Source organism: Dama dama, chromosome 31, assembly GCF_033118175.1.
Source record: "Dama dama isolate Ldn47 chromosome 31, ASM3311817v1, whole genome shotgun sequence".
In the NCBI taxonomy this organism is placed as follows: domain Eukaryota; kingdom Metazoa; phylum Chordata; class Mammalia; order Artiodactyla; family Cervidae; genus Dama; species Dama dama.
In genome coordinates this window covers 53,239,444-53,262,987 of record NC_083711.1, presented here as the reverse complement: position 1 = coordinate 53,262,987, position 23,544 = coordinate 53,239,444, and the positions used below count along the sequence as shown (strand labels likewise).

The 23,544-nt window shown below is 37.6% G+C and overlaps 1 protein-coding gene across 7 annotated transcripts in view; it reads left to right on the top strand.

The window, feature by feature from the left end:
- CBLB (Cbl proto-oncogene B) overlaps window positions 1-23,544 on the top strand; it is a 220,278-nt gene that overhangs the window by 172,982 nt on the left and 23,752 nt on the right. For 4 of the 7 annotated variants that reach the window (XM_061134398.1, XM_061134400.1, XM_061134399.1 and 1 more), the window contains exons 13-16: window positions 3,374-3,468; window positions 16,831-16,977; window positions 20,988-21,085; window positions 21,199-21,330. In XM_061134398.1, coding sequence (XP_060990381.1) covers window positions 3,374-3,468; window positions 16,831-16,977; window positions 20,988-21,085; window positions 21,199-21,330 — 472 coding nt within the window. The remainder of the gene's footprint in view (window positions 1-3,373; window positions 3,469-16,830; window positions 16,978-20,987; window positions 21,086-21,198; window positions 21,331-23,544) is intronic. The other 3 variants (XM_061134402.1, XM_061134401.1, XM_061134403.1) reach the window with 3 other exon arrangements.

Genomic DNA, 23,544 nt, shown 5'->3' with positions numbered 1-23,544 from the left:
ATGTACTCTGCATATCAGTTAAATAAGCATGGTGACAACATACAGCCTTGCTCTACTCCTTTCCCAGTTTTGAACCAGTGTGTTGCTCATGTTTGGTTCTAAGTGTTGCTTCTTGACCTGCATACGGATTTCTCAGGAGGCAGGTCAGGTGGTCTGATATTCCCATCTCTTCAGGAATTTTCCACAGTTTGTTATGGTCCACAGAGTCAAAGGCTTTAGTGTAGTCAATGAAGCAGAAGTAGATGTTTTTCTGGAACTCTTTTGCTTTTCCATGGTCCAGTGGATGTTGGCAATTTGATCTATTGCTCTGCCTTTTTCTCAGTCTGGCTTGTACATCTGGCCATTCTCAGGTCGTGTACTGTTGAAGCCTAACTTGAAAAGATTTTGAGCGTCACCTTGCCAGCATGTGAGATGAATGCAAGTGTGCGGTAGTCTGAGCATTCTTTGGCATTGTCCTTCTTTGGGGTTGGAATGAAAACGGACCTTTTCCAGTCCTGTGGCCACTGCTGTGTTTTCCAAATTGGCTGGCATATTGAGTGCAGCACTTTCACAGCATCATCTTTTAGGATTTGAAATAGCTCAACTGGAATTTCATCACCTCCACTAGATTGTTCATAGTGATGCTTCCTAAGGCCCACTTGACTTCACACTCCAGGATGTCTGGCTCTAGGTGAGTGACCACACCATCATGGTTATCTGGGTTGTGAAGACCTTTTTATACAGTTCTTCTGTGTATTCTTGCCACCCCTTTTAACCTCTTCTGCTTCTGTTAGGTCCTTACTGTGTCTGTCCTTTATTGTGCCAATTTTTGCGTGAAATGTTCCCTTGGTGTCTCCAGTTTTCTTGAAGAGATGTCTAGTCTTTCCTATTCTATTGTTTTCTTCTGTTTCTTTGCATTGTTCACTTAATAAGGCTTTCTTATCTGTCCTTGCTGTTCCTTGGAACTCTGCATTCAGATGGGTGTATCTTTCCTTTCCTCCTTTGCCTTTCACTTATCTTCTTTTCTCAGCTATTGGTAAGGCCTCCTCAGACAATCATCTTGTCTTTTTGTCTTTCTTTTTCTTGGGGATGGTTTTGGTCACTGCCTCCTGTAGAGTGTTACATGGGTACTCTATCAGATCTGACCCCTTGAAACTGTTTGTCACCTCCAAATAGAGGAGGTGACAGAATGTTTAAGTTAGTATGAATAAGCATGTCAAATGGAATTGTAGTAAATATGTGACAGTGAGCTAGGAAGGCAGAAGAGAGAGAAGTTTCCTTAGTTGACAGTTAAAGGCTGAATCAAGGAGATTTCTGTGTGAACTGCTTCGGTTGATACTGTCAGCTTACACATATGAGGAGTTGTTGTTTTCTCCTGTTTGCAAAATGCTTTACAGATTTCCAGAGGACTTAATATATTTATTTTTAGCTCAAGAAGTTGTAACTCACTGCACTTTTTCAGTAGTTTTAAATGAAATGATTTTGTCTAATGAAATTAGGTGCAGGTGGGAACATAGAGTTCAGAATGAAATAATGTTAAATCTTGCCATCCAGCCACTTTAGGTAAACAGAAATACAAACATCACTTTAGTACCTGCATTTTTAGGTCATTTACTGTTTGCACACACGTGTAATCTGTTAATAAGCAGTCAGTATTCATTTGCACTCTACTATGTGTAAAGCATTGAAGGAGTGTCCTATAAAATGAGGAAATCAGTCTTTGTCCCAAAAAAAACTCATGTGGAATACAATAGAAACTTTTATTACCATAGTTCCCTTTTATTTTATAATTGTTGAAATTTTACTAGGTGTCAACAATACATTAGGTACTTGCTCCCATTAAAACAAATAATTGCATATAAACCTACATGACATTTTCCAGAATGAATTTTAAATGTATTTATGACAGAAACACAGAGTTTTGATTGCAGAAATCTTACATTGTATCCATTTTGGCAACAGTTAATTGCCCAGAACTCCAATTAAGAGTGACTTTATATGCCTGTTATACAATGAGCATTTGTGGCTTGATACATGTATTTGTTGGTTAAAAGGGATTTTTTTAATGTTTAAAGTTTTTCACTGATCTGTACAAAAATTAATGTCAGCTTAGAAATTTCTTGCTCTAGAAAATCTAAAAAACTCTACCTTGTTCAGTTGTTTGGTCCATAGTTATAAACCTATGATAAAATTAAAGATACATTGATATTTTTATCATAGTTCATCTCTAGTGTATTGAATGTAATGAGAAATCAAAAACTAGCACAGGACTGTTTTTTTTTTAGAGTGATAGCTTGAATTATACAAAATTTATATTGTGTAGCTTTGAATTGCAAACATTGATATGTTTCAAATGGATTCTTTAAACATGTTCCTTTTCTTAAGTTGACACGGGTAAATGTGGCTGCTTCACTTCTAAAGCTTCAACATCATTCTAGAACATTGAGGCAGGGGGAAACAAATTGGTAGGTTACTCATTGGGTTATCTAGAACTATTCAAGTTACATCACATCCTTTTTGCCACAAATTAGCCTATACCATTTGTAGATGAACTAATAAATAGTTTGGGAGAGAGCTCCATGAGAAAATCCTAATCATTACTTAAGGGTCTTAAAATATGTTTCATCTGTCTTTTCAAGGTTATTCTTTTTTTTTCTTTTAAATTGCTTTAATTTCACATTGTTGGATTAGTGAAGAGCAGTTGTTAGCTCCCATAATGTAACTGAGCAGCCTGGAAGTCAGAATTCCTGAGTTCTGAGTAGTTAAATGCTGGCTATTGTAGCTTATGAGCAAGGTAACAGTTTTGGTTTGAGTTGTTCACACACCAAAAGCTGTGTTTAAAGTTGCTTGTTCTTTGAAAGCCAGACCAGATCTCTAATTGCTAGTAGTGCTGAAGCTTCGACCTAGAAAGAACAAAGGCGTTTCTGATTATACTTCTTTGTGATTTTGTCAAGAACTTTAGAAACGTCCTGTTAACCCCAGAGAGATGTAATTTATTTGGGAGGAATTGAAACAAGGATTGCACCCAGTGATACTTTTTTTCCCTTATTAAATCCTTAAAGAGAGTGCTAACTTTTCACCAAAAACTCATCATGTCTGGAAACTTTTACTACTTATTTATCTAGTTAATCTGTATCTGATTTATAGAAACTGTAGCATCTCCCCTCAGGATGAGTATCATGCTATATTTTATTTTTCCACCTAACTTGGTCGTATTTTGGATGGTGGCAGATAATCACTATGGTTCTTCTAAGTAAATTATATGATATTTCACTTGTTCGAATAAGCTGAAATGATATATTCTTTTCAAAATTACAGAACGTCTAAGAGCAGCTATTGTTTTAAGATCCTTCAGAAGTTAAAATTCTAAGCTAACCCTTTGACTGCCTTTCAGGTCTTTTCCAATGGTCACCTGGGAAGTGAAGAATACGATGTTCCTCCCCGGCTTTCTCCTCCCCCTTCCGCTGCCACCCTTCTCCCCAGCATCAGGTAAGTATTTCTGGATTTGGAGATCGATTTCTCATGCATAAAGTTGCTGTCTGGAGTGGTTCTGAGGTTCTCAGTACAGAAAGTTCAGGGTGACTAGAAGTGTGTCGATGAAAATAAACCAGCTGGATTTTTAAAGTGAAGTGACAGAAATCAGATCCTTTCTGATTCTTTTTTTTTTTTTTTTTCATTTATTTTTATTAGTTGGAGGCTAATTACTTTACAATATTATAGTGGTTTTTGTCATACATTGACATGAATCAGCCATGGATTTACATGTATTCCCCATCCTGATCCCCCCTCTCCACCCGATTCCTCTGGGTCTTCCCAGTGATTCTTTGCTGATAACTACAGCATTTTTGAGACTTACCTGCACTCTGAGATTGCACAGAAACTAACAGAGAAAAAGCTAAGTCTTTCCTACATCCAGACGGAGGCTCCGGTAGCACAGTGCTCTCCTCCCCACCCCTGTCTCTTCCTCAGAAGCGTCCCATTTATGCCAGCTGCCCAGTTTGACATCACAAAATGATGTTTGGTTCCTCCAATTTTCTCAGTTTCTCAAATCCATTCAGCCACCCATCCCTGTTAATTGTTCTTTTGAGTTTTTCACATTCAGCTCATCTTCCCCATTGCACTAGTTTTGGCTTATAACAGGCCAGCTAAAATAGCCTTCTCCCTGATCTCAGAATTAACATCAGTGGATTTTAAAGCTAGAAAAATTAGTTTAACCAAGTGTCTCATTTGAAAAATAGGGACATCAGATAGTTAAGTGATAGTGTCTACCCAAATAAAACCTGGGTAAAACCAAATCTCCTGGTTGCCATTCTCCTCCTCCTCATCTTAAATCCAGCCGCTTGTCTTCTGCCTAATGTATTTTATTCACATAGCTGATTTAATTTAAATTCTGCTTTCCACAAATCACTTTCCTACTCAAAACCCAACATTGTTCTTTCTTTCCTTCTAAATTAATTCTGTGCTCTCCTGCTATCAGCAAGATCCACAGAATTCTACTCAACTAAAAATATTGTTCAGGAATTCCTAATGCTTGCCCTCTAATCTTGTCTTGATTTTTTTTCTGGTGTTGTGCATCCATATAGTACCCTCCTGTGCACTAAATTTTCAGAATCTTTATTCTGAAGATCCATGTCTCAGGCTCTACTTCTTTATGAAAACTTCTGAGACTTCTGTTATAGTGATGATAAAAAGACTGAATCTCATTCCTCTTCCTCCTCAAGTTTATTTTCTACACATTTAATTATGCACTTTACTGTTTTCTAATATTAAAGTGCCTCTTCATAATAAAAAGATTATAAGGTTTTAAGGGCAAAAACTTTTTCTTGTAATCTCTGCTTTTCCCTTAATGCCTTACAACAGTTGTTATTTAGTGAGTATACTAAGAATGCTTCATTGCTTAACACTATCATCTGCTAAGTCCCTCGTTTCTAGTTGAACGTCTTCTAGCATCTTCACTCCTTCCTCTGCTGATCACTGAATGCAGAAGAACAATAAGCTAGATACCATGCTTGCATGTTAAGTCATTTTAGTTGTGTCCGACTCTTTGCAACTCCATGGACTGTAGCCCGTCAGTTTCCTCTGTCCATGGGATTCTCTCGGTAAGCATACTAGAGTGGGTTGCCACTTCCTCCTTCAGGGGATCTTCCTGAACCAGGGATCAAACCTGCATCTTCTGTATTGGCAGGCAGGTTCTTTACCACTAGCACCGACTGGGAAGTCCATACCACCTCCCAAGAAATTTACAATCTGCTTTAAAATAAAGTTAACATACATAAAATCACAAGAGAACATCATGCAGTAAATTGTACGAATCTAACTTGTTAGTTTTTGTATATGCTTGGAGAAGAGTCCATTATAGACTTTGTAAGTCAAGGATGTTTTCAGAGAGGTTGGGAATTTACTGAGCCATGGAGGATGAGCACACTTGGGAAGGGGTGTCCATGAGGAAAAGCAAAGAGTGTGAAATTGACATCATTTAGGGGACAGTGGGGAACTGAGCTAATTGGACCATTCTCCAGTGGCCACTTTTCCTGGAGCTGCCAGATATGTAGCAGACATGGAAGTTTGAAGCAAATAGACATATTCTGTGTAGTAGACTCTACATCAGTAATAACATATAATATTATAGCCCCAAATGAACTCTGGATATATGTATATATAATTAAAACATCTAAGCTCAATTACCTCTAATTCAGAGAGCATCAGAAAATGAAGTACATGAAATCTGGCTACAATTAGAGATTAAAATTTTGCATTCTGTTTATTAAATTCATATTGGCAAATGGGATAAAAGGCAGAGGTTACAACTTGCTTCATTTATATTTAATGTGAAGTGCTTGTTTTTCCTATAAATAAACAACAACAAATTCATATTCAACTGCATTTAATTGATATTTTTCTAACATTTCATTTTGTATATGTAGGTGGATATGTTTTTGTCCCATTTACTCTTGGTTTCTTTTCCCTCAGAAACAAGGTAGCTGCTTTACTTAAAAGAAAAATACTTTAATGGTACATCCTTAATAGCAAATTAATTTCCTATTTTGCATGCTGCAGATTAACCACAGTTCAAATTACAGGTGTTGGCTTTTAATAGCATGTTTATGTCTCCATTTTATTATTTACTCTTGACATATGGTTAGCAGTTATTCATTATAGAAAATATGGAAAATATATAAAGAAAGAAAAAAATGGAACAGATACATAAATACAATCATATACATACCCCAAATAACAGTGCCCATAGTTTTAACATTTGACTTTTTTTTTTACTTTTTTACATGATTTAGATTATATTGTAGAGATACATTCATGCTGTCCTTTGTCAATATTTTAATAAGCATTTTTCTTAATTATTTATGCTATCCTGTATTTATTATGAAACCAGGATGGAATTCTGAAGTGAACATTAAAATATTAATAAGATCAGACTTAGGGGTGACTAGATGAAGTGACTCCAGAATGAAGTATTTGTCTATCTTTCAACAAGGTAACTTCTCTGAGCCTCACTTTCTCCATCTGATAAATGAAGGGATCTGTTTATCTTAAATGATCTCTCAAATCCTTTGGGCTTCCCTGGTGGCTTGGTAAAAAAACCTGCCTGCAATCCAGAAGGCACAGGTTCAGTCCCTGGGTCAGGAAGATCTCCTGGCGGAGGAAATGACAACCCACTCCAGTATTCTTGCTTGGATAATCCCATGGACAGAGAAGCCTGGCAGGCTACATAGTCCATGGGGTTACAAAAGAGTCAGATACAATTTAGCAACCAAACAAAATTAAATCCTTTACAGCTTCAACTTTTTAGGTTCCATGCAGTGGTTTTCTAAGAGAAAGTTATCTAAAGTATTAATTACAAATGCACACTTGGCAACTTGAATGTTCATTTATAGTTAGTTGGTTGTATCCCATTTTTTGAAGCCAATGTAAATTGGATTACTGCTCTGGGTTTTTTAATTTGCTTGCTTTGTTTTTGGTTATTTCAGCTTCATTTGAGTGTATAACCAGAGTACAATGAGTGTAGATTCTCCGCTTTGGAGGGTTGTAGAATAGAGGTCTTAGCAAAATGCCACTCAGTGATAACAGGGATGTTGGATCTTCAAGTCCGTTTCCATGTTGGTGTCTTAGTGCTTGGCTCAAAATTAGGCCAAAGCCAACCAACAGATTGCTACCCAACATAGGGGCTTCCCTGGTGACTCAGATGGTAAAGGACCTACCCAGCACAGACCTTTGACAGTCCTCCCACATGCTGAAAGCCCAGTGGTGAATTCAGTAATGTCAGCCCTGGTATCTACTTTTAAATCTGCACTGTGTTACTAATATTTACTGAAGTGTAACTGTCAAATTATTTGATGTTACTCTGATCCCCATTATATTGCTGGAAGAGGTTACTCTGTGATAGTGTTTACTTTCTTGTAAAACAGTATGATTATAACTTTGTGACTTTTATGGTGTAATTTATCTGGTGACCTAGAAGAATATATAATTAATTTTAAAAATAGATTCTTGTAAAAGCAAGCTGAAACTACGACTGTCTGTGTGTGCTTAGCCCCTCAGTCGTGACCAGCTTTTCGACTCCATGGACTGTGGCCCAGCAGGTTCCTCTGTCCCAGGCAAGAATACTGCAGTGGGTTGTCATGTCTGCTTCCAGGGGGGTCTTCCCAGCCCAGGGATCGAACCCAGGTCTCTTCCCTCGTAGGTGGATTCTTACTGTCTGAGCCAGCAGGGAAGCCCAAGAATACTGGAGGGCGTAGCCTGTCCCTTCTCCAGGGACTCTTCCCAACCCAGGAATTGAACCGGGGTCTCCTGCATTGCAGGCAGACTCTTTAGCAGCTGAGCTACCAGGGAAGCCCAACTAGTGCATATTATAGATTTACTGATTTTTTTTCCTTAAATGTTTCTATTTAAGTTGATTGACACTCAGCTATAAATTCTTAAATTAATGCTTGTAATGTGGATAATTGTAATTTAGGGGGAGAAGGAAAAATTTATGTAGATTCTTTTCATTGTAGTGTCAGGTTTTATCTTGGGATAATTTGATTTTTCAAAATTAAATGAAACGTGAAACAATTAAAAATATTTATTTTACTTTACACAAGATATTGATGGCCAATAAGCAAAGGTATTATTATGGGTATTAATGGAATAATTACTTCAGGTAAGATAATGTTCTGAAATGCTGAGGAATATCATTTTTTAAAAGAATATTCTTTTTGTTTCTTGTCTTTTATAAATATACCTTTTGTACTTTTGAACTTACTAAGCTTTTAAATACACATGAATCAATATTCATAGTTTTGTAGAAAAGGTTTTTTGTTGTTGGAGGTGGTGGTGTTGATCATTGTTACAGATTTTTTCTAAACAGATAAGGTCCTAATGTTTTCAGTTCAGTCGCTTAGTTGTGTCGGACTTTTCGCGATCCCATGAACTGCAGCACGCCAGGCCTCCCTGTCCATCACCAACTCCCGGAGTTTACTCAAATTCATGTCCATCGAGTCGGTGATGCCATCCAGCCATCTCATCCTCTGTCGTCCCCTTTTCTTCCTGCCCCCAATCCCTCCCAGCATCAGGGTCTTTTCCAATGAGTCAGCTCTTTGCATCAGGTGGCCAAAGTACTGGAGTTTCAGCTTCAGTATCAGTCCTTCCAATGAACACCCAGGACTGATCTCCTTTAGGATGGACTGGTTGGATCTCCTTGCAGTCCAAGGGACTCTCAAGAGTCTTCTCCAACACCACAAACACCGCAGCTCAAAAAGCTCAATGAACGGAGAAGACAAGTTTTGCCTTCCTATTGCATTTTCACTCAGCGGCATGTACTGACTGGAGAGTCAGAGTCAACAAGATAAAGTCCCACTCTCACTGGAATCTGTGCTCTAGTTAGGGAGAACAGCAAGTAAGCAAATAACTGTAGTATACTGTCTGGTTGTGGTAAGTGCTGGAAGGAAAAATAAACCAGGGAAGGAGATAAATAGTGATGGGAAGGTTTATGTTTTAGTTGAGGTCATCAGGAAAGGTAATTCTGAACAGAAACCTGAAAGAAGGCAGCGAGCCATGAGGCTGTCAGAGCGAAGAGCATAAAGGATTAGAACTCAAGCACAGAACGGTGAGGCAGGTGAACGCCTTTGGCATATCTGGGGAAGAGCAAGAGGGACGGGAGGGCTGGGGTGGAGTACAGTAGACAGGAGCTAGATCACATACTGCCTTTAAGGCCAGGAGAGAACTCTGGTTTGCTAAGTTTTAGGAGCCGTTGAGGGTTTTGATCAATGTTGTGACTTGATGCTGGTTTGTGTGTTTAAGGAGTTTCGCTTGGGGCTGTGTGAACTGTCTTCAGGACAGCAGAAGTGGGAGCAGAGAGACCAGTGAGTGTAGCCGTCTGATGCGGTGAACCAGTAAGAGATGGCCAGGGCTTGGATCAGGCTGATGGCGTTGGAGTTACATGGCCCACCTTGGGTTGTGTTTTGACCCAACAGTACCTGTTAATAAATTGTATGTCTGTGAGGTATGATAAATCAGGGATGATTCTTACATAGGTATTTTTGTTCAAGAAACCGAGTGAATGGGTTGGTGTCATTTATCAGGTGGAGGGAGACTGGAGAAGGAGCAGGTGTGGGTAGGGGGCAAAGGTGGTAAATTTAAGACTTAAGGATTTGTTGAGTTTCAGGTGCCAATTACACACACATGTCCAAGTAGTGATGCTGAGGGGACAGTTGGACATACTGTCGAAGCTTTAAACTTTATATTATATATAAGCAAATTCATGGGAGAAGGGATATTTTTGTTTTGTTTTGCTTTGTTTTGACTGGGGAGTGAAGAACAGAGAAGAAATTACTAAGCCACAGGAGCTGTTAAAGCAAACATAACGTTGTAATTTTTAAAAACTTAAGGGAAAAATGCTTGATGGAAATTTTTCATCCTATATATGATGCATACCAGGCTTCATTATTTATAGCTAACCACAAAGGAGCAGGAAAACATGTTCTGTTATTGTTCACTTGAGGGTCTGTGTGGACAGCATGCGTGTCACTTTTACCTTAATCCTGTTTATGTTTAATGATAAGAAATTAATTTCATTGATTTACAGATAAGGTGGTAGAAAACTTTAGATGGAAGATCAAGATGTAATTAACAGCTATTCTTTTCTTAACCCTAGTGAATGAATAGTGACGCTCTCTTGTTAATTTTTGAACCTGCTTTTATTCAAGTAAAAATATTTTCAATATTTGCCAAGATGAGGCATTAGTATTGTTTCTTTTTTGTTTGCTTTACCTTGGGTGGATGGGAAGGTGCACTGCTATTGAAGATGGCAGTTCTCTGTAAGTTACCACTGACCTAATACATGAAGGATGGCATGGAATGGGTCCTTTTCAGTTCGTTCCCTGTGATTGCTGTGGCGTTCTCTCATTGATGCATTATGTAGAAATGCGTGTGCATTTGGTTTTGGCCTACTGATACAACTCAGTATTTAAAACTCAGACTTTATTTTTTCTGCATATTCCTATTGGTTTATAAATTTTGTTCATATCTCCTGCAAAGCAGCTTGACCATCCTCACATGTTTTCTAATGTTTTGTGGTGGATCCCTAAAATCTACTTGTTGACACAGTGATGAAAATAATTGAGGGCTGCAAGTATATCATTTTAAACTAGTCTCAACAGAAAGAGAATATGTGGAAAAGGTAAAAACCACTATGGGTATTACTTTTCTCCTTTTTATTTTAGTTGTATACTATCTAAATTCACACAGTATTATAATCTCTCTCTCTCATCCATTAAGGGGAAAATGACATTTGGAGGATGGCTATGATCTGGGTGTGGGAGTGCCACTAATTTCACTAATCTTTCATTTTCTCTGAGTAAAAGCTAAGATGAAAACTGGTATTAACATTAATCCCAATACTCTGACAAATTTACTTGTAATTTACTATACAACTGATTTATGCTCACAAATAATTAGAAGCCTTAGAAATGTGAACCACTACATTCTATTTAAGTATACAATCTAAACTATATTCCTCATACTGTCTTTTTTTGGTCCCACAGAAGCATAATTTATCATATATTCTCCATTTCCCCATGAATATATTGATCTGTTCATAGAAAAGGCATGTGGTTAGAATGAGATTTTTATTTTCACATTAAGCGCAGGCATCTTGACATATTCCACCATATTCAAACATTTCTTGTTTCTGCCAACATTTCTCTGTAGGTGCAAATAGAATTAGATAAGTGATTTGAAAGCCCCTAGGGCTTCCCTGGTAGCTCAGAGGTTAAAGCATCTGCCTGCAATGCAGGAGACCTGGGTTTAATCCCTGGGTCGGGAAGATCCCCTGGAGAAGGAAATGGCAACCCACTCCAGTATTCTTGCCTGGAGAATCCCATGGATGGAGGAGCCTGGTGGGCTACAGCCCACGGGGTCGCAAAGAGTCGGACATTACTAAGCGACTTAACTTTCACTTTTCACTTTTTCAGGGATATTAAGAATATTTGTTTGTGAAAGATGCCTATCTGCAATATCTTAAATGAGTTAAAGTGAATTTATGAGCTTTAAATGAAAATTTTCCAGTTATTAAAGCATAATTTTCATAGAGTAACATTCACCCTGCTTTATTAGTGTACAGTTTTGGGAGTTTTGGCAAATTCTGAGTCATATATTCACTACCACAGTTCAGAACAGTTCCTCACTCCAAAAAAATCCCCCAGGCCCTGTGTCAACTTCTTCCATTACCGAAACCCTTGGAAATTATCAGTCTGATTTGTGTCCATATAGTTTTGCTTTTTCCAGAAGGTCATATTAAATAGAATCATACAGTTAGTTATAGTTTCTTTTGAGTTTGGCTTCTTTCTACTTAACTTAGCACAGGGAATCTGACATTCATCCAAGCTGTCAAGTTTGTTTGTTTGTTCCTTTTTTATTGTCCAGAGTAGGTATTCCATTGTAAAACACACTGTGGTTTATCCATCCCTCTACTGAGGGACATCTGAGTTGTGTCTAGTTATTGGCAATTATAAGTAGTGACACTTTTAATATAATTGTGAAGTTTTTACTGTTCAACATGTTATTGGAAGATGAGATTCTCAAAAAAAAAAGTTTTCTAAACATTTATCTTCTTGATTTCTAAAACAGTCCCCTTGAAGTGTTAGGAATGAATATTGAGCCTGGATAAATTAACTTAAAAATTAATGTAAAATTTGTTTCTCCAACTTAAAAGCAAGCTAGTGAAAGTGTTTATACTTCAGGCTTACATTTGGCCTAATAATATACCACCCTGATTCTTCTTGATGTCATAAAAAGAATCCTTAAAATTAGTACGTGTGTTTATGGAGCGCACTCTGAGATGCTGGGGAAATGGCTTACAGGTGGCACATGTGTAATCCTCATTTCAGATACAGCTGGATTATGTGCTACCACTTTGCTGGGCTGTGATTTCTCTGAGTTGGGTGTTTTCTCTGTTAGGACCAGGATGATTAGTATAAGACCTATGGACTAAGGTATATATATATATATATCCCAGGCTCTGAATATTCAACTTTAATAAAAGATATTTTTTAAAACCTTGCCTTCAGAGATTATTAAAGCTTGTTACATGTAGAAAATAAGCAAAATAGTATATTTCAAACATTTTTTACATTATAAAGGGATGCTAAAAATAGCTTTCTTTCCCATAACAGTTTGGTCACCTATCTCTCTTAATAGCCTCTCCTTCTTTTTGGCTGACGGCCGGGAGTGCTCTGTGGGACACACCACGCCAGGTCTTGGTTGACTCAGGGCCTACCCTTAAGCATTTTGCAGCTAAGACAGAAATAGAAGGAAGACCTAGATGACTATAGAGAAAACACAGTGTCAGTGAATGAACGTTTACTAAATACACATCATAGAAAAGATTCAGGTTCAAAGAAAGTTACTGTTTTGTGGGGCAACGTCACAGGAGGTTCATCTATAAACAGTGAAGGTGGATGTTCCTACTTTGCTTTGGTCCTGGAAAAGCTGACAAACTAATGAAGGTATCAGGAACTGCTCAAATTAAGGGAAGAAAGTACTTGGTAAGGGTGATGTTTGAGGTATAAGTTACATAGGTAAAGCCAAAGGGCCATCCAGACGGTCACCCCTCTGATTATATACCTCTCAAATCAGAAATGTCGAAGGCTACAGAGGAGTGTATCTGTGAGCCTTCAGTTCAAAATGCAAAAATCACTAAGAAAAGCATTAGAAAATATATCCTTGTTCTGTTTCAAGTGTGCACATGCAGAAAGTGGATTATTTCTCACTAAAGGTTTAAATAGCACACGCTGAATTTAACAAGAGGTGCCGGCTGTGGGAAGGATGGCTGTGTATCTTCAGTACTGTGTGTCTTTGTGCGTTACCAGTGTATTAACTCAGAAATGACAGCCACAGTGCAGAACGCTCTGTGAATGCATGATGATAATATAAAGGGAATGAAGTACTGGCTATAAATGGAAGGATGGTTTACTTGGCAGCTTTAACTTGGAACCAGCCAAATAAAATTGCTCTATTTTATTCCTTTGGTATCCTAAAAATTTCCCATGAGCTAAATCAATGAGTGAACCTTTCCCCATGTCACGTAAACTATTTTCTCTACTACCAGAAGTAAACATACATGATAGTTAACAAAAGTTCTTAAACTTAATTTTACCACTTACCTGATTGCAAGTAAAATTGAACCTATATTTTGAATGAGTGTTTGAAGGCAAAAAACCACAATATTCCAAAAATAATTACAAGTAGTGTAATAATTTTCATAAATTGAAATTTCTTTTGTGGTATTTTATATATAGTAAAATTTTATAGACAAATTTCCAGACAAATTTTGTATGAAAATTATCTATTTGTACCTTTCTCATTTTATGAATATTTTAATTTTATTGGCATATAATTGATTTGTAGTGATCTGTTATTTTCAGATGAACAGACTGATTCAGTTATATATACATACATCTGTTCTTTTTTAGATTCTTTTATTAACACTTTAGTTTTTAGAGCCATTTTGAGTCACAGCAATATTCAGGAGGAGGTACAGATATTTTCTGTATAGCCCCCACACAAGCCTAAAAGTGTTAATCACTCAGTTGTGTCTGACTCTTTGCGATCCTCTGGACTGTAGCTTTCCAGGCCTATCTGTCAATGGAATTCTCCAGGCAAGAATGCTGAGTGGGTAGCCATTCCCTTCTCCAAGGATCTTCCCGACCCAGGGGTAGAACATGGGTCTCCTGCATTGCAGTGAGGTTCTTTTACCGTCTGAGCCACAGGGGCGCCCCTACACATGCCTGCCCGTCTTCATTTTCAATGACCTTCATCATAATGGCACCTTTGTTAAAAATGGTGAACCTGCATTTACACATAATCACCCCAAGTTCACAGTTTACATGCCTTTTTTTAAGTGATAGCAATTGCTTTTTTCCCTTCAGAACTAAGATAAATTTTGTATAAAAATTTAAATAATACTGAATAAAATGCACTGGAATAGTATTCTTATATATTGGCTTATTTTTAATTAGAATATTACACTTATATAAAAAGTCTGCATTAAAAATACAATAAAGAGAAATAAAGTCTATTTAGAACTTTATTAAGATGGTGATAAGTGGGATATCAGGATATCCAGGCCTTTTTTTGGATTTAGATATGAAGCAAATGCCACTCGAAGACTTTCCTTAAAATATATTTAAGCTAATTATCTACGACGAGTAGGATAGCTCAGTTGGTAAAGAATCTGCCTGAAATGTGGGAGACCTGGGTTCGATCCCTGGGTTGGGAAGATCCCCTGGAGAAGGGAAAGGCTACCCACTCCAGTATTCTGGCCTGGAGAATTCCGTGGACTATACAGTCCATGGGGTCACAAAGAGTCGGACACGACTGAGTGTCTGACACACCCCACTCCACAGTAGGTTTTCGCACTAAAATATTAGATGCCCTTTGCTTTTCCTTTTCTTCAGGATACTCTGTCTGTTGATTTGCAGCTAGACAGTGGCGGGGGGAACTACCTTGATGAAATTCTTTATCATTGAAGATAAAATCAATCATCCAGATTTGATATCAAAAATTGTCCATTATGTGATAGTACACTGCTTCTTTGAAAACTCTTAAATCTTTAGAATTAAGCTGGAACAAGCAGATAGAACATTCCTGACATTAATGAGTTTTGAATATTTGGTCAACAAATCTTTTTCTTTTATACAATATATGCCTCAAGTTCCTAGGGGAAAAAAATTCATTGTACATGAAAGTATGTTAGGACATAGAAAGTATGTGGATTTTTTCATTTCTTTTGCTAACAGAACCCTTCTGGCCCTTGTGTTAGCTAAATTTATATCCACATGTTTATAGAGTTTGTGAAAAGTTCATGTTTGAAATCCCTGCTCTAATTCCCATCAGATCACCATTTCGCAGTCCATGGACTCAGTGGCCTTCATTTGGGATCTTTCATTTGTACATCTTTCCAGGTTACACCGTGGTGGGTGTACCCCTTGGGTTATTAGCCTGGTGACAGTGGACTCCTGTTCCCGCACCACTGTGATTTGATTCCACCCTGCACTGTCATTTTGAATCCCAAGGTCGCTCAAACAAACAAGAATTCAAACATTAGTATTGAAAAAGTCTTCAAAGACGGGCAAAAATAGATTTGAAAATTCATCTCTGAACTTCCTAGGGACTCTGATATATGGTTGAAATTTGAGAACCTTTCAGTTTTTCAGAATGTCTTCTCATAATGGGCAGGGAGAAAAACTCTTAAAGTTGCTTTCATTCAAACCAGTAAGGAGAAATAAAAATGAAAAAACTGTTTGTCTTGATGGCTCTTATACCAAAGGCCTTTTGCTCCCTCTACAGAAGGTGTTGCAAAATTGCAGTCACAAAGATTTACTTTAAAAAAAAGAAATGAACAGGTTTATCTTGAAGTTCATGATTCACAAAATGTTTTGGATCTATATGTACCTCCAGTGTCTTGCAAACTAGTTGGTTGTCCTAAAGTTGGCCACAGTAGGTTTCTGTGTTTCTATTCTGGTGTTTTTCAGTGGTGTCAGCAAGGGTTTAGAGTAAACTCCATTAACAATAACTGTTTAAAAAAAAAAAAAGTATTCTGGGCTTGTTAATTGACTTTATTTACTCACATGAATGAGTAAAATGCTTGAAAAAATTTATTATTAGGTAATTGTTTTATATATTTTCATTCTTTTTTTAATATAGCCAGGAAATTTGCACCATGAAAACAATGGACTCCACTTAAAGACTTATTCAGTTCTCTTATTATCTACTTCTAATTGTTCCAGTCATTTTTAGATCTTAGTTGTTGCTGGGGCAAAAATTTAACTATCTGAATTGTAACTCTGCAGGAGAAAGAACTGTTTCATTAATGAAACTGGATTTTTTTCAACTATACGTAATACAGGAGACTGAAATTTGACCTATAAATACTTAATATATAAAACAACCATGTATCTATATCCGGAGTATCCGTGTATCTATATCATCTTAATTTACAAATTTAAGTTGGAACAAAATGTAAATATTTTACTAATTTGATGTAAATAATTGTATGCCTTCACTTACAACTCCAGGACCTTTTCATTTTATTTGATAGGTTACTGGTTTCTCTTATTGTGCCATTTTAAAGTTATAAGTATGAAAGTGCTTTTATTTCATCAATAGGGTCTTAACAAAAGATTAAAAATCCTTTTCATTTGTATTTAGTATAAGAATAGCCCTTAGGATGTTACCCTGTAATTAAAAAATGAACCCAAGAGACAACATAGATTCTTTGATTTAAATAGGTCACATAAGAGTTGCCTGTCCTAAATTATTATGCTAAAACTAGACTGGATTTTTTTCCCCCTCTGGTAGGTGTACTGGTCCATTAGCGAATTCCCTTTCAGAGAAAACAAGAGACCCAGTAGAGGAAGATGATGATGAATACAAGATTCCTTCATCCCATCCTGTTTCCTTGAACTCACAACCATCTCATTGTCACAATGCAAAACCTCCTCCTAGGTAAGAATATGGGCCATTTTTTGTCACCTCACATTTGGATAAGCATTATCATTTGTGGTATTTGTTTTTAAACTGAATCGCATCTGTCTACTGAAAAATCTTTTATTTCTTGCTCAAAACCCCTTCCACCTATAATACTGTTTTTCTCCATGACTTTCAGAGAAAACAAAAAGATGCAGATTTCAATTAACTAGGAAGCCCTCTGACTAAATTAGTTGACTAGTAAGTCTGATGCAATAATTTGTTGCCCCCCCTCCACAAAAAGCAAATTATACTCTAGTAAAACTTTGCTGTAGGTTACATATGAGTGAGGGAATTTGCTCAGTCGTGTCCGACTCTTTGTGACCCCATGGACTATAGCCTAGCAGGCTCCTCCATCCATGGGATTTTCCAGGCAAGAATATTGGAGTGGGCTGCCATTTCCTTCTCCAGGAGATCTTCTCGACCCAGGGATTGAACCCAGGTCTCCTGCATTGCAGGTAGATGCTTTATATAGTGGTGATTAATTCATGGATTTTCAGTAAGCTATTTTCAATGCTTTTTATCACTTCTAAGCACATATCTCATGAAGAAAAGCTCTTGCTTAGAAACTAAGTTATTATACCAACCTTCCTTAGAATTTTTCTTCATGATATAAGGACTAGTATAACATTTATTTTCCTTCTTGATGTGCTACCTACTTCAGATCTCGAAGAATTGAAACAAATTATCTAGCTTAACTATTTTTATCAGGTACTATTTTACTTTCCCTTGGATTAAACAAGCATGTGAGGAATAGTCTTTGCCTTTCTTTTCTTCTTGTCAGCTATTTATTCTTCCTCCTATAGAGACACCCTCGGTCTTTGTTATTAAAAATGGGTGGTGTGTATTGAAATATTAGATTGTCTTTATGATTCTGCATTTATATAATTGAATTAGTAAATCATAATCTAATAATATTTTGCTTTTTTTTTTTTTTTACATCTGACATATTAACATTCAGTGAATGCTCAGTCATGTCTGACTCTTTGTGACCCCATGGACTATATAGCCTGCCAGGCTCCTCTATCCATGGGATATTCCAGGGAAGAATACTGGAGTGGGTAGCCATTTCCTTCTCCAAGTATATTTAGTACTCAGGAAGTCAAATCTCAGCCTCAGACTTCTTTCCTGAGCTTTCCTGAGTTTTCTCTGTATAATTACATCCCTGGAGCTCTGCCTGGCGTATGCGGAAGAGGGCTCAGCTGCTGCTCAGGTCCCAGCCTCTTGCCTGGCAGTCTCTTCTGTTGACTGGGAACGGGAGAGCTGTTGGACACGTCAGTCATCTATGTCGTCTTTACGTAGTGTGCCGTTTCTTTCTGAGGTCAAGCCAGTCAACAGAGTGTTTTATGCATGGAGTGTTCCTTTCTTTCCAGAAGAAATATCTTTAAAAAAAAAATGTTTTGATGCCTTTCTTCAAGTATTGTACTATAATACTTGGAAAAAGAGAAGCAAGTTTCCATTTAAAGCAGAGATCTGCCTTAATGAATTACATGGTTAGAATTATCACAGTTCAACACTCTGCACAGTTATTAACCAGGGTTATTAACAGTTAGCCGTCCAGGGCTTCATATTTCAAAGTGTTAGTCGCTCAATCATGTCTTTTGTGACCCCATGGACTGTTGCCCACCAGGCTCCTCTGTCCATGGGATTCTCCAGGCAAGAATGCTGGAGTGGGTTGTCATTCCCTCCTCCAGGGATTCTCCCCAACTCAGGGATCAAACCCAGGTCTCCCACATTGCAGGCGGATTCTTTACCGTCTGAGCTCAGAAGATCCTGGGCTGGGAAGATCCCCTGGAGAAAGGGGATGGCTACCCATGCCGGTATTCTTGCCTGGAGAATCCCTTGGACAGAGGAGCCAGGCGGGCAACAGTCCATGGGGTCACAAAGAGTAGGACATGACTGAGTGACTAACACTTTCACGTTTCACAGTGAAAACCAAAGTGTTCTTTTGCAGACTGCTGGCCTTTAGGGCATTTATTGGTAAAACAGTATCATTGAGAAGACAGAGAAATAACTGAGAGGTAATAATTTATTATGTTAGAAGAGCCAAATGTCCACTGCTCTTATTAGAGAAAAAAGTTATTCCTTAACATCAAATATCCACTGTTAAAATTTTCAGTTCCCTTGGTGCTTAAAAATTTGTAGTAATTTTAAAAACCGAAATAAGATGAGATTTTGTTTTTGGTCTCCTTGGGATCTCACTTACTATTTTCATCACTGGGTAAGTAAGGGGTGTAATTTTAAGACTTTAAATTTTAATTGTCACATCATATTCAATGAGATTTTTGGTGACAGGCCTCTGAAATCCTGAAAATAAATTTGATTTATGACCACCATTACCATCTTTCTACAGTTATAGAGAAGTCATAAATGTTGATAATCCCTAAATTTAATTGGAGTGAATTTTTTATTTGATTGTTCTTGAGAGCTGATGGATGAAGTATCTTCTTAGGTCCTCTACAAAGCACTCTAAACTTAGATACCTTCTTTCTGCATTTTTCCTCTCTTTGGAATATCAGGAGAAGTAAATTGTCAATATATAGAAAATGTTAAACTGTAGATGAATAATTCAGTTTCAGTAAAAACCCATCACTTTATGAAAATACATGATAACTATTTTTAAATGAACCGTCTCAGTCCCCTTAAAGAGATGTGGCCACTAGAGAGAAAGGAAGTGGATTTCAGATGAAGCACTTTGCAATAACTATTCAGATGTCCAATATCTCCTCCATTATGTATGTACTTTTACTTTGCCCCAAGAAGTCAGGGTAAATTGAGAAAAGTAAAATATAAACTCTGCTTTCTGCAGCTCTTTGTGAGCAGAGTGAGCAGAGTCTGCTGCTGCACAATTATATTCTGAAGACGAAATAAGCTCAGTGCTTCTCTTCCTATGCCTCAGACTTAGCCATTGTGTTCACAGTTTGATTCCAAAGCATTAAAGCCAACAAAAAAAATACCTGTTTAGTAAGTATTGTCCTTTTAGGGACACCCAGATTAAAATATCTGTTGTGTACCCAGGGCCTTTGCTAAAGTCATTTTTCTACTTACCTGACAGAAATACCAGAGTTTTGTTCATGGCAATAGTGAAATTATGCCCCAGGCTCCTGTTCTTTGAAAATGCCTATCTTAATTTTTATGGACTTTCTGAGTATTTAATAATTCTCTTTCCTTGATAATTCCCTGATAGCTCAGTTGGTAAAGAACTGCAACGCAGTTTATCCGCCTGCAACGCAGGAGACCCCAGTTCGATTCCTGGGTTGGGAAGATCCCCTGGAGAAGGGATAGGCTACCCACTCCAGTATTCTTGGGCTTCCTTGGTGGCTCAGCTGGTAAAGAATCTGCCTGCAATGTGGGAGACCTGGGTTTGACCCCTGGGTTGGGAAGATCCCCTGGAGAAGGGAAAGGCTACCTGCTCCAGTATTCTGGCCTGGAGAATTTCATGGACTACATAGTCCATGGAGTTGCAAAGAGTCAGACACGACTGAGCGACTTTGACTTTCTTTCCTTCCTTGATAGGTTCCAGTTTTTTATAAGGAAAGCTTAAATTACAGAAATAAAAATACACTGTTAAGTATCACTAATCAATAATGAAGTCACTGGAACTTTTACATATTTTTGCCTGCATATTACATTTTTTTTCTTCAAAAACTTGATAATATGGAAATCTTCCAAAATGATATGTTAATTCCACAAGTCTGTTTAGGATATGAACAGTTTTGTGGCTCTTCTAATGGTTGGTTTCACTTAAAAAAAAAAAAAAAAAGATTGTCTTCTATGGAATATTTACTTCTGCTTTGTAAAAGTATTTGAGTAATAGTATGTAGTAACATTACCTGCACTTTTTCCAGAAAAGTAAATTAATGATATTTATTTTCCAACTTTATCATATGAGCAAGGTTGCTGGTTCCCATCATCTCCCCACCCCCAAATGACTTTTAAATGGAAAGCAGTGACCCTTAACGATTTTTGTCCTTTGATTTCTGCTTCAGATCTTGTGATAACGGTCACTGCATATTGAATGGAACACATGGCACATCCTCAGAGATGAAGAAATCAAACATCCCTGAGTTAGGCGCATATTTAAAGGGTATGTATAAAACACCCTCTTTGTCTTCTGCATCTTAACGGTCAGAATTTAAAGGCAAAATTCCACGCCGCTGTCGTACCGAAGATACATTAAGATTTTGTGTTATCCTCTAGGAGATGGTTTTGATTCAGCCTGCGATCCAGTGCCATTGCTTCCTGCCAGGCCTGCAGCCCGGGACAGTGCAAAGCATGGGTCTTCACTCAACAGGACGCCCTCTGATTATGACCTCCTCATCCCTCCATTAGGTCAAACATTTAAAACAATTTCAAACAAGCCACTGTGCCATCTCTCTCAATTCACATCTGAATGGTCAGAATTCAGGGTTCAGTGCAGTGCAGACCTGTCGGGTTCTGGAATTGTCTGAATTAGAGTGCAGGGTCCAGGTGATGGTGGCGCTCAAGTTCCTGTGACCATGATTCCACTTAGACGGCTGAAACAGTGGTGTACGTGGCTGGCATCGGTCAGGGTTTTATCTAGTTGTCTCTTCATGTCCACACCCTTAGGAGGGCACTGTTCATTCCTCCAGGTGCTTGCGCTTCTTAGGGATTTGGAGTATTCTTCTGAGATTCTCTTTAAGTACAGTTCTTACTGAGTGTGTATTTACTTTTTCTTTCAGTATATAATAACCTACTTCCACTTAGCTAAATTACATTATGAGGAATTATATATTTTATTGCAGAGAGCCAAAAACACATTCTCTCTTATAATCATTGCAGCTAGAAATAATCTCAATTTGTTTCAAATTTTGCTATGAAGTTCACTTAATATGTGTGTGTGCGTATGTGTGAAGGTACACACAGGTGTGTATGTGTTTAAAAGTTGTCTTACGCAGGTGTCTGTTTCATTAATTTTGGGTAGGAAGCTTCTCACCCTATTTTTAGAGGAAGACAAAACTTTTGGAAGTTAAAGCTTCACAACGTGTCACCATAACATAAAATAATGTATGATGAAGGTTCTTTGGTGAGCTTATTTGAATTATTAGGCTACTGGAAATGAACTTTTCCATTTTTTCTTCCCCCAGAGACACCATCACCTGGTATTTCTAGTTACACCGTTGAAGGTCCTGCTTCTGTTCTTTCTGCAGTTCCGTGTTTTACTGTCACCTGCATGGATTACAAGGGCCTCCCAACGTCCTTCTTTACCTCCAAGCTTTTTGTTTTCTTCTGCTTCTTCCTCTGTGCTGGTTTTTCACCTGTTACCCAAGTCTTTATGACTAGATCAGCATTGTCCTATAGAACTTTATGTGGTGACATAAAAGATCTGTATGTATGACCGCAGAACTGAATTTTAGTTTATTTAAATATCTGTATGTAGATGGTTACTACCATATCGGACAATGCAGAGAAACATTCCAACCCTCATTTTAAAATTATCTTTAGTTGGAAGGTAATTGCATTACAGTGTTGTGTTGGTTTCTGCCATTCAGCAGCATGTAACTCATCCTTGACTCTTCATGTACATCTCATATTTTATTTATGCTATTCACTCAGCCTAGAACATACCATCCTTGTATTTGATGTAGTGTTAAGTCGCTCAGTTGCATCCGACTCTTTGCGATGCCCCGGACTGTAGCCTGCCAGAATCCTCTGTCCATGGGATTCTCCAGGCAAAAATACTGGAGTGGCTTGCCATTGCCTTCTCCAGAGTGTATTTGATTAACATGTTTTTGAGCTCCTGATACCCCAGACCTTCCTGTTCTGGGTAACACCTTGCTGAATATCACTTTCTACCTTCCTCTTCCCTCTTACAAGGCATCTCTTTCTCTCTATGTGGGACCTATGGGACTTTCACCTCTGAATCATTTGTGAACTTTTTATAGAACTCTTTGTGGAATCTAAGCTCCTCAGATCAAGGCCTTATGATTTTGATCTACACATTATCCATGTGCCTAGCATGGTATACAGGAATCTCAGGGTGGGAAAAATAACAGTAGGGGTGGATAAAGGATTTGAATAAAGAAGATAGTGTAGGAGATAGCTAAAGGTTCAAATAATACTAAGAACTAAGCTCTCTTTCCTATACTTTCCTATATTTTACATTAGAAAAGTTTCTCTAACAATCATTAGAGAAAATATTCTGAATATTTTTCCCAAGCAAGCTGGATGAGTGGTGAAACCATTTGTATTTAAATATACCTTTATATTCAAATCAATATATTTAAATCCAGAAGAATATTTATCACTAGAATATGTAGGTATTTATACTCCGTTTCATTCACAAATATTTGCAATTGCTTACAGAAATACATATACTACAGTTTTATTTTTTAAACAATCAAGATGAGGAAAAATATGAATAGGAGATAGTAAGATGTGGCAGGTGAAACATAAGTAGACATAAAAATCTGCTGTAATATTTTATGGTTACAAAAGCTGGGAACTATGCAAATATAAGTAACTCACTTTGGGACCGCCACAAGAGTTAGTTCTATATTTAACTATGCCTCTCTAGAGATATCT